Source organism: Salvelinus sp. IW2-2015, unplaced genomic scaffold, assembly GCF_002910315.2.
Source record: "Salvelinus sp. IW2-2015 unplaced genomic scaffold, ASM291031v2 Un_scaffold6271, whole genome shotgun sequence".
NCBI lineage: Eukaryota > Metazoa > Chordata > Actinopteri > Salmoniformes > Salmonidae > Salvelinus > Salvelinus sp. IW2-2015.
The window spans coordinates 30,103-42,008 of NW_019947534.1; the positions used below are offsets into that span (position 1 = coordinate 30,103).

The window sequence follows — 11,906 nt, forward strand, 5'->3', positions numbered from 1 at the left end:
TCCAGAGGCGGAGATTATTAAAAGTGGCACTTATTTAACAGGTTTTGAAATTCAATATTGGCGCACAATTCCTATGTAAAATATCAAAGGAAAGCAAAAGGCACACTATTCGTGGAATGACCCATCTAGAATCTAGAAAGTCGATGACCATTGAAATGCATTGGGTTTTAAGCTAATATTGGTTGCAGTACAAATAGTATGAATAGTATCAAACAGGAACCTGCACATTCTAAAGTTGGATAACGTATGTGCTTTCTGCATGCACATGACAAGTGTCAGATTTCCCCACGCACATTAATAAGAAGTATGTCGAGTTTCTAAAGCAGTTTTTGCTTTCAGCAAGCGCATCTATGTAAAATCATGTTGCGGCTATACAGGATACTCAATGCAACACATTTACTGTGAACATTTACTTCTGAATAACACGTCATTACAAAAATAGATTACTCGCACTTCTTATTTGGGCTTGGTAATGGATAGGCTATCGCTAGGTCGGTACATAACAAGAGTTTTCAAACCATATTTGCATGATAAACTATTGTACCTTTTCGAACAGATCCTTACAGTAAATGACAAAATGTTCTCTAACTTCAGAAAATTTCAAGTATAACATAGGTAAGTTTCCCTACCAGAAAACACGCGATACCGTAAAGTGTTGTGTATTTGCGTACAGCAATTCAGGAGGAACTGAAGAACAATGTTATAGGCTTGACTGCGTTTTGTAACTGTCCGCTCACTGCCCGCAGTGACGTTCCTGGTACAACCTGTAACGAAACACGACGTGCGCAATCTCTTGCGTATGTTTGATTGCGCATGTCCAACATAAAAACCCAGCTGTCAAGGCGGTAAATTAAAAGTCTTTATTTTCTGGCAAGGTAGCAAGCTATTTTCTTCTTTGAAATACGTTTTTGAAAGCTATTGTCCAAATCACTGTTTATAGGAGTTTTCTACAACTCTAACTTTGTAGTCTGATGCTATTTACAGAAATCGATTACGCTCAAATCAAATGTATTTATGAAGCCCTTCTTACATCAGCTGATATCTCAAAGTGCTGTACAGAATCCCAGCATAAAACCCCAAACAGCAAGCAATGCAGGTATAGAAGCACCTAAGCTAAGTTATTTTGCAAGCTATTTTTAAATTAGCTCGATTCTTCTGTAGAGCCATAGCTAGCTGGCATAATCATTAGACAAGGAATCCTTCACCTGCTAAGACCTAGCACTGACATAAATCCCATGATTTATTGATCACCCAGTTATATCTGTAGTTTTTGTAGAAGCACGACTGTAGTAGAAAATAATTTGTTTAACTTTTACATTGCCTGGATTCTGTGAATCTGTACTGCACTTTGATTAAGTAAAGCCCGGTCTACACCATTTACAATTGTCTGTCCCCACTCCCAGTTAGACGGGGTACCTACGAGCGTCATTCTGCTTCACAATGCCCTGGGGTACGTAAAGTAGTGATTTTACGTCACACTCACGATTTGTGTGGCCATTTTGTCTGAATTGTTTTTAATAACATATATATTTGTATTTCATTGTCATGTATTCATTATCTTTAACTGGTTAAATGTTTGTAGTTTACATGTTTCAGCAATGATTAACATGGTTAAATAGTCGTAAATCTCTGCTTGATTTTGCTTTCGGTATATTTGCCATTTTTATACATTCTATTTTTCCACGGAAGTAATAATTAACACAATTACTGTAAATAAATGGACACTACCTGTTATTAAATGGAAATTGCTCTCCGTAAATATAACCAGAGTATGTAGTATGCTTTCTGTCCTTCATTACTGGGAAAGGCCTAGATTCTAGGTCGGAGATCCTACATCCATCTCATTAGATCAGAACAGGATGGACCAAAATATATCTATATATTGTTGTTTTGCTGCATACCACACAGTTTTTCTACCCATATGATGTGGATCATTATCAGGTTAATTGATTTACAAGCTTCTGTAAAAACAATACCACCATGGATGTGTTGATAATACGTTTACAGGAGACAGGAGATCAAGTAGAGACAATAGGACGAGGTGGATAATTATATAATAAGGCAGTTTATTCATATGTAAAAATATCTTAGTAAATCGTGCAGCACGGTGCCTTCTGTCTGATYCKTATGGAATCGTCTGGAAAAGAGCGCTCTAAACAGTTCATACAGATTTATATAGGCAACAAGCAAAGTAGGTTGATCTGGTAGTCTGGCCTTCCTATTGGTCGATCTGGGTCGTGGGTAGTCCTGTCCRGGCCTGATGTCGACATTCCATTGGCTCTTCACACAGTTCTTTGTCTTAGTCTCATCCAAAAGCATCCATCCATGTGCGTTTGTTTTCACAGGGGCCTATTCATGGGGGAGGGGATGTGTGTGTGGGTCTGTGGTTATTTATAAGGGTAAAAGTGTGGGGGTATAGTGGGGATGGGTGCATGTTGTGCCAAGTATAGCTTGTGTTGAGAAGTTGTTAAAACAAGTTACCAGTATCTAATACAATTTCTTACAAATGTAATAACAATTTAAACAAGTAGTTTGTAAATGTGTTTGTTTAGGGTTAACACTGGTAAGTTAAGGTTGGTTATGTAAATTAGAGACTCTGTCCCCTAGGATTTTCTTCTGAATAACTTGTCAGGGCATAGCATTTTCCAATCAGCTTCAGGCAACTTTTGACATAAGGCATGATCACACCTGTAGTGACTACTTCTATCCGTCACGTCCATTGTTGTTGATCACTTGTTCACTAGATCATGAATATGCATAGCCATCTCGTGACAAATCCAATAGTGTTTTTTCTCAAATTTGCCRGATGTCACATTTCCTAATTATATCCGTACACTTAACCTAAGCATTACGAAACAAGTATTTGATTAAAAAATAAACCTCATGTAGCAAATAATCAATYMAAATGTATGTTTACCAAACTCGACACATTGACCTTTATACAAAATCTCCTCACTTAGTGAGCGAAAGAAACGCAACATCGCCACCTGCTGGAGAAGACATGTCTGTTATCCCATCAATCTTTTAACTGCGTCTCTCCTCGGCTTGTAACCCCCCCGAGTAATTTCACCAAAGGCAGTACAAATTTCAACATGACAGCAAGAGGAGGCTACAGCAAGCAGAGAGAGAGGACTGCACGCAAACACAGAATGCCAATAACCTGTTTACAAGAACATTTTATTTGATAACTGTGACAACAGTATCTGGATATTTCCCTTTATTTTCTTTGGTTGCAATTGTCCCAGTGTGTTCAGCAGATCTGTACAGTACGTGTGTTGGGGGTGTTCCATCTGGAAAGAGACAGCATTGTGTGTTTGTAGCTAATAACAGTGGGAGGAAACTCCTATAATACGGCTCTTTCTATCCTCTCAAACCAACAAGTCAGGAAACATTACCTTTAGGTTCACTTCTTCATGAGAAGCTGCATCCCGAGTGATGTACAACAACGTTTCAGTACTTATTTTCAATATCTTTATTTCGTTTTATCGAACAGACTGGACAACCAATTGTACATCATGATATGTGATCTTGGACTGATGTACAATAGTAAAACTCAGGTTCTTCATTTTAAACATGCCATAAAGACATCTGAAATAAATAGAACTGTAATAATGCCAAACGTTGGTATGTACAAATGTGTTGTTAGGCAGAGTTACAATGCTTAGTTCCAACCCTGTATATATGGGGACACAGCAACAGGCTGTCAGAGTGACATGGTAGAGGTGGGTGACATCATAGACCATGGGAGTAAGTGTAACAGTTTAACTTTCGTCCGTCCCCTCGCCCCGACACGGGCGCGAACCAGAGACCCTCTGCACACATCAACAACAGTCACCCACGAAGCATCGTTACCCATCGCTCCACAAAAGCCGCAGCCCTTGCAGAGCAAGGGGAACCACTACTTCAAGGTCTCAGAGCAAGCGACGTCACCGATTGAAAGGCTATTAGCGCGCACCACCGCTAACTAGCTAGCCATTTCACATCCGTTACATAAGTAAGCAAGCACTCCAAATGAGAGTTCTAGAATAGTTTTAGGACCAGTTTCCCAGACACAGATTAAGCCTAGTGCTGGATTCTAAATCATTCTGAATGGAGAATCTCCATTGAAAGTGTTTAGTCCAAGACTAGGCTTAAAGATGAACTATGCAGATATCGCACCGCCATTTCCTGGTTGCTTGAATTCGAATTTCAACTTGTGAGAAAACAAGCAAGTATAGTGTAGAGAATCATTGTAGCATCTAAACCGCTGTGAAATATATTTTCCATAACCAAAAACATTGTATTTTCAGCTGATTTGAAGCTGGTGTACAAAATCCAAAGTAAAAGAACCAAAAAACAAAACTATAAATGCGGAAGCATAGAAAAATAACAGATCTACCATCTTCTTAGACTTGCTTTCAATGAAAATAACAGATCTATAACATTTCTATGTAAATTTGGTCAGGGCACCCAAAAAGCTWTTTATTGCAGCTTTAATCTGTGTCTGGGAAACTGTCCTTAAGGCTTTTCATTTAAGGCTGTGATAGGAGGGAGCACTATTAACCCCAGATGGAGATAAGACAGAATGGGGGATGGAAAATACATCACAAGTGAATATCAACGACAGAAACCAGGAAGTGGCATGTCATTCTGAGATGAGGTTCTCTATTACAAACGTTTCATCGACAGGACAGGAGCCAACGTGACAAAATGGTCACCAATAACAATTTGCATATTAGTCAAAGATGAGCATTTTTAGCCCGATTAAAACTAGACTGAGCACTCCCCTCATGGTGAAACAAAATTAAGTCTGGTTTAACCAGGCTAGGATCTAGTCTAGAAAAGGGGATGAGCGTGACCACTGTTAGGTAGCTCTAGGGTGAGGTTTCCCCAAGTACAGATCTAGGATCAGCTTCCCTCCCCAATCCTAAACTTAACCATTAGTGGGTTAAAGGAAAAAACTGACCCAGGGTCAGCATCTAAGGAAACTTCACCCTACCTGTTAGATGGTTGGACTGCTGGGTTATTGTTGCTGCAGGTTATGGTAGACAGGGTGTTAGCTGGATGAGATTCAACCACCAACAGGTGCACAGTACAGATATATATATACTCTAATGTGAATAAGTTTTGTCTGACACACTGCTGTGCTCAGGGTTTGACTTGTTTGTTCTATACAGCAACAGTTTTGTCTGATACTAGTTACGATCAGGGAAAGAGGATTAATTTAATATAAACACGGTACCAACCTCATGTAATACACGGTCATCCATCCAAGGCTTATATAATAGTAGTAAGGACTTAGTCTTTCCCTGAACATCACCGGCCATCCATCCAGGCTTATATAAAGAAGGACTGAGTCCAAAATGACACTCTATTCCTATGTAGTGCATTACCTTAGACCAGAGCACCATGGTCCCTGGTCAAAATGAGTGCACTGATAGTGGATAGGGTGCCATTAGCACGGTACAGTCTGTGGTGAAGCGGACCTCACTTCATTAATGAAGAGACAGCAGCCGATGTTTCCAGGCTATTTAACAGGGAGGTCCCTCCCTCCCTACCAGACTACAGATGGTCCACCAGCTGACCGGCCTGTTCTGTCTGGTCAGCCCACACTCAGGACAATAGGGACTTTGGGGGTGCATCTCAATAGTATAAAGTGGTTTCCTCGYCTTCTCTCCTTTCCCTCCTCTGCACTGATGGGAAGGAAATTACAGGTGAAAGCTCATTTCTGGTAGAGATTGATCATCCATATTGCTTTTACCGGTCCTGTTTTCTCATTCTCTCCAAGACTAACTGGATTATTGAGATGAGGAGATGAGGCTATTAACTGTGCTATTGAGATGCAGCCCAATAAGAGAACATGGTTCTGATCACAGCCTGAACACAATAAAAGTGAATTCAGTCATTCTTCTGGACATGGGGGTTAAGGGTCATCAACTCCATCTGACCCCATAACATAAACACAAACAAACAGGAGATATTGCATCTTAAAGCATACATACAGTAATGATGAAATCATCTAACTTTGCAAAAAGTCCCTTTTCATTTTTAAATACAACACTGTAAATATACATTATTTGTAATTGTGCAATTCATTCAGAGAAGAAAATAAAAGGTTAAGAGGAAGGAAGCTGCAGTCCGTTGGGGACCTTTGTCAGGTACAGTTGCTGTTATATAGMTGTTATAGAGTGAAACTGATAAACTGATGGAGCCAAAATGGAGACACTCCAGAGCACAGAGGTCACCAACACATCATCCACATGAGCAAAGAACAGCTCAGGCAGAGGCATGTGCCTGTATGTTAAATACACAAACACACTCAGCATCCAACCCCACTCATAGGTGAGTGAGGCCTTTTCAATCATTCAGTCAAGTGTCTCTCCTACACACACACACACACACACACACACACAGTAACGGTTCTTCAAGTGTTCTCTCCTCTCAGTGTTCTGCGGGGTGTACAGGAGTTGTACAGAGATTTGGGGTGGGGGTTTGGGGTGACGGAGGGGGTGAGGTTGGGGTGAAGGATGAGGGGTACCCTTGTTCTGCGGGGAGCTTGTACAGAGGTTGGGGCCATGCTAAACGGTGAGAGGCAGCATTCCAGGAGGGGAGACAGTCCGGGGCGACGCCAGGGCAGTCAGGGTGCTGGGGTCCAGTCCATTCACAGCCCTGTGGGGGACGACACCAGACAGAGAGAAACCACGAAGACAGAAGTTAGTTCATTCACAATATCAAATAGAAAGCTGTTTGTGTATTCTCTACATACTCTGGTTAGACCAACTCTGACTCAMAATGGGATAGAGTCCATTCAGCCTGTCACTTCTTCTACTGTCTCAGAGTGAGTCACACTAACACTGCAGACAGGAAGTCAAGCAGAGAGGTAGATGGACCAGTAGGAATAGTCCTGAGAGACAGAACTCACGTTTTGTCGTAGTAGGTGGTGTGTAGTGAGTGGGAGAACTTGGTGGAGTTGCTGTTGAGGAGGTTTCCGTTCCCAGTGATCATGTTGCTGGACGACGTGGAGTAGGTTTTCCTCACCGCCTGGTCCTTGGCAAAGTTCCTACATGCAGCTAGCTTGGACTCCAGCGCCTAAGGACAGACAAACATGGCCTACATTAGACTAATCACAAGCTGTGGATTCTGTTGTAACCTTTAACCTTTAATYCAGGTCACAGACACCATTCCAATATACTCTGMTGTCAAGAGAGGAGACGGAMGCCAAACTGTTGGGTTCACTCAAGAAGAGTGTTCATAATGTTTTGTCGTCAACATTAGCTTCAGACGATGGATABATAGCAATGGAAAACATTGCTACAAGAAACAAAAGTCTGATATTTACCCCCACTTTTCTAAGAAGGTCCCCAACGATATTAAGAGCAGAGATTCTTGCTGATGGGGTCAAGGGTGAGCCGCCAGGCCCACAGCCATTTGTTAACACTGTAGAGAGAGGAGAGAAGAGAGAGAGGAGAGGAGAGAAGAGAGAGAGGAGAGAGAGAAGAGAGAGAAGAGAGGAGAGGAGAGAAGAGGAGAGAGAGAAGAGAAGAGAAGAGAGAGAAAGAGAGAAGAGAGAAGAGAGAAGAGAAGAGAGAGAGAGAAGAGAGGAGAAGAGGAGAGAGAGAGAGAGAGAGAGAGAGAGAGGAGAGAGAGAGGAGAGAGAGGGAGAGAGAGAGAGGAGAAGAGAGAGAGGAGAGAGAGGAGAGAGAGGAGAGAGAAGAGAGAGAAGAGAGAGAGAGAGAGAGAGAGAGAGAGAGAGAGAGAGAGAGAGGAGAGAGAGAGAGAGAGAGAGAGGAGAGAGAGAGGAGAGAAGAGGAGACAGTGTTAGACCATGACAGATATCTAGAAACTGTTTCACACAGAGGTACAGCACCAAAACTGAAGGAACTAAATAACAGACCTGGGTTCAAATAGTATTTATATACTTTCAAAACACTGAGCATTTAATTGAGACTCTCAAAAGTCCCTCCAGGCACTCTTCCATGGATTCCATTGCACCCGGCAAGCTCAATAAAGCACATGTAAAGTATTTGAAAGACAAGGAACACATTATTTCCACCCAGGTCTGTTAGAAGACACGGCTGTTGACCTACCTGATGATTTAGGGTTGATGAACGGGTGCTCCATGCCCTTCCCTACAGGGGTGACAGGCAGGGACAGGGAGGCCTGGACAGCAGAGTCCATCTTGTCCATGTCCAGGGTAGGAGAGCTGGGGGCTGACATCCTGTCTGCAGTCCTCTCCCTCACCACCATCTCCTGTCTCAGATCTGGGGGGCAGATAGACAGACATGAGATACAAGCACCAATACAGACATGACATTCCATCTGCAGTCTTCTCCCTCTCCGCCAGCTCCTGTCTCAGGTCTGAGGCATCAGTCACACCAATACAGACATGATTCTACCAAATGGATAGAGCAGTGTTTCACAACCCTCTCCTCAAGTACCAGCCAGACAGCTCCAACTATTTCATATACTCCAGTACTATCACTACATCTGATTACACTGGTCTACTATCATCAAGCACATGATTAGTAGGGGACAGGGAGTTAGGGGGGGGACAGGGAGTTAGGGGTTACCCCCATCCAAACCGCTGGCTTCATCCTTCAGTCTCTACTGAGACCAGTAGACTCCTTCTCATCCAGCTGACTTAATACAGCAGTATTACCCATAACAGAAAGGGTAGGTCTGAGATAGAGGTAGGTGTTTCATACCTCTGGCTTCATCCTTCAGTCTCTGAACTGACTCCAGTAGAGACTCCTTCTCATCCAGCTCACTCTCCAGGAAGGCATTCCTCTCTATGGCYTGGTTCAGACGACCCTCAAAGTCCTCCAGAGATACGATGGTCGCCCTGAKGGAGGSAGGAGRAGAAGAGTTGGGGTSGACAACGGTTAGTAGCAGAARSAGGTGAAAAATGTACAGTATCTGTGCGGGTTGGATAACTGGGTTAACACTGAGTGGAGTAACACTCTCTTTACAAGCATTTCACTACACCCACAATGACATCTGCTAAATATGTGTATGTGACCAATTCATTTGATACYGAGGCACAGCTACCAGSCAGCATCCACTTAGCCTACAACCGAGGCCGGAACTCAAAACATYTGAATGGCTGTGTTAGTAACGTTCTACTGTGGTATATAGTGACCTCTTGGCTCTCTCCAGGTCATCGTTGGCCTGCTCCAGTTCTCTGACGTATTTATGAAGCTGTTCCTTGATTCCTCACTGTTCCTGAGGGATTCGGTCAGCAAACACTGTCCTACAGGAGGATTGTTGTACTCGGCAATACCTGTTCCTGGTGGATTTGGTTCGGCAAACACTGCGATTGTCGCAAACTGTTCGGTATTTTGGTTCGGGCAAACACTTTGAGGTGGTTTCGGCACCTGTCCTTGGGGATTCGGTTCAGCAAACACTGTTCCTGGGATTTGGTTCGGCAAACACTGTTCCTGGGATTTGGTTCCTGGCAAACCACTGTTCCTGGGGATTCGGTGTCAGCAAACACTGTTCCTGGGATTCGGTTCGCAAACACTGTTCCTGGGGATTCGGTTCAGCAAACACTGTTCCTGGGGATTCGGTTCAGCAAACACTGTTCCTGGGGATTCGGTTCAGGCAAACACTGTTCCTGGGGATTCGGTTCAGCAAACACTGTTCCTGGGGATTCGTTCAGCAACACTGTTCCTGGGATTCGTTGGCAATCATGTCCTGGGGATTCGGTTCGGCAAACACTGTTCCTGGGGATTCGTTCAGCAAACACTGTTCCTGGGGATTCGGTTCAGCAAACATGTTCCTGGGGATTCGGTCAGCAAATCACTGTTCCTGGGGATTCGGTTCGCAAACACTGTTCCTGGGATTCGGTGTCGGCAAACACTTCCTGGGGATTCGGTTCGGTAAACACTGGATTACGGTTCCGGAACATCAGTTACGTCAGCCATTCACCAGGGACTGGAAACAGGAAACAGGCGGCTCAACCACTACATCTGGATGTCAGAGTAAAGCACTCCTGGATGTCCCTGCTGCCTGACGAGAGAGAGCTGCTTGTGTTGGCTGGCTGACCAGCATATCCTGGTTAGATCACTAGTGCTGGCCAGTATATCACTAACCAGGATGTAGATCACTGAGATAATAGAACATGATGCTAACCAGGATGTAGATACTGAGATTAGAACATGATGCTAACCAGGATGTAGATCACTGGATAATGAACATGATGCTAACCAGGATGTAGATCACTGAGATAATAGAACATGATGCTAACCAGGATGTAGATCACTGGATAATAGAACATGATGCTAACCAGGATGTAGATCACTGAGATAATAGAACATGATGCTAACCAGGATGTAGATCACTGGGATATAGAACATGATGTAACCAGGATGTAGATCACTGGGATAATAGAACATGATGCTAACCAGGATGTAGATCACTGAGATAATAGAACATGATGCTAACCAGGATGTAGATCACTGAGATAATAGAACAGTATGCTAACCAGGATGTAGATCACTGGATAATAGAACATGATGCTAACCAGGATGTAGATCACTGGGATAATAGAACATGATGCTAACCAGGATGTAGATCACTGGATAATAGAACATGATGCTAACCAGGATGTAGATCACTGAGATAATAGAACATGATGCTAACCAGGATGTAGATCACTGGATAATAGAACATGATGCTAACCAGGATGTAGATCACTGGGATAATAGAACATGATGCTAACAGGATGTAGATCACTGAGATAATAGAACATGATGCTAACCAGGATGTAGATCACTGAGATAATGAACATGATGCTAACCAGGATGTAGAGCACTGAGATTAAATAACACATGCTTCTTTATGATGAGTGCTGTCTTTCATGACCATTTCCTTCTGTCTGTGGGATAACCATATTCATGTGTGTTAGACAGCCTGTTAGACTACATATGGCAGCAACATGTGAGTGTGCAGTAGACTAGACTACAGTTCTATGATCGGGCCATGGAGGACTGTGATTCATGTGGGGGCCGGTGGAGCTGGCCTAGCCTTGCTGTTGACCAGACCTTAGGTTGGCTTGATTCTGACACCTATGAGCCATTCTTCACCCCTCGTCAGAGAACAGAGGAGTTGTAGAGTCTATGAACACTGAGAATGTTACAATTAAGTTGGCATGTCAACTCCCTTCCACCTGTCACCTCGGTCATCAATGCAACCATCTCCACACACTCATTCCCTCTCTCTCTCTCCCCCCCCCCGCAGGAGCAGCAGTATGTTCAGAGCTATAAACAGGTCTATATGTTGTCTGAACGTTGTTTCTCTCTCCTGTAGGAGAAGTTGGAACAGCAGTATGCTCAGAGCTATAAGCAGGTCTATATGTTGTCTGAACGTTGTTCTCTCTCCCTGTAGGAGAAGTTGGAACAGCAGTATGCTCAGAGCATAAGCGTTTATATGTTGTCTGAACGTTGTTCTCTCTCCCTGTAGGAGAAGTTGGAACAGCAGTATGCTCAGAGCTATAAGCAGGTCTATATGTTGTCTGAACGTTGTTCTCTCTCCCTGTAGGAGAAGTTGGAACAGCAGTATGCTCAGAGCTATAAGCAGGTCTATATGTTGTCTGAACGTTGTTCTCTCTCCCCCTGTAGGAGAAGTTGGAGCAGCAGTATGCTCAGAGCTATAAGCAGGTCTATATGTTGTCTGAACGTTGTTCTCTCTCCCCTGTAGGAGAAGTTGGAACAGCAGTATGCTCAGAGCTATAAGCAGGTCTTATGTGTCTGAACGTTGTTCTCTCTCCCCTGTAGGAGAAGTTGGAGCAGCAGTATGCTCAGAGCTATAAGCAGGTCTATATGTTGTCTGAACGTTGTTCTCTTCTCCCCCTGTAGGAGAAGTTGGAGCAGCAGTATGCTCAGAGCTATAGCAGGTCTCCATGTTAGAGGATGACCTGGGACAGACCA

The 11,906-nt window shown here is 43.4% G+C and overlaps 1 protein-coding gene across 1 annotated transcript; it reads right to left on the reverse strand.

Moving 5' to 3' along the window:
- Window positions 1-3,460: 3,460 nt before the first annotated feature.
- Window positions 3,461-11,162, reverse strand: LOC112078789 (nuclear distribution protein nudE-like 1-B). The gene is made up of 7 exons (XM_024144921.2): window positions 11,147-11,162; window positions 9,119-9,191; window positions 8,685-8,821; window positions 8,067-8,240; window positions 7,319-7,416; window positions 6,902-7,068; window positions 3,461-6,648 (listed from the first exon to the last, which is right to left on the reverse strand). The coding sequence occupies exons 1-7, from the start codon at window positions 11,160-11,162 to the stop codon at window positions 6,558-6,560; spliced, it is 756 nt and encodes a 251-aa protein (XP_024000689.2). The 3' UTR covers window positions 3,461-6,557.
- Window positions 11,163-11,906: the final 744 nt, after the last annotated feature.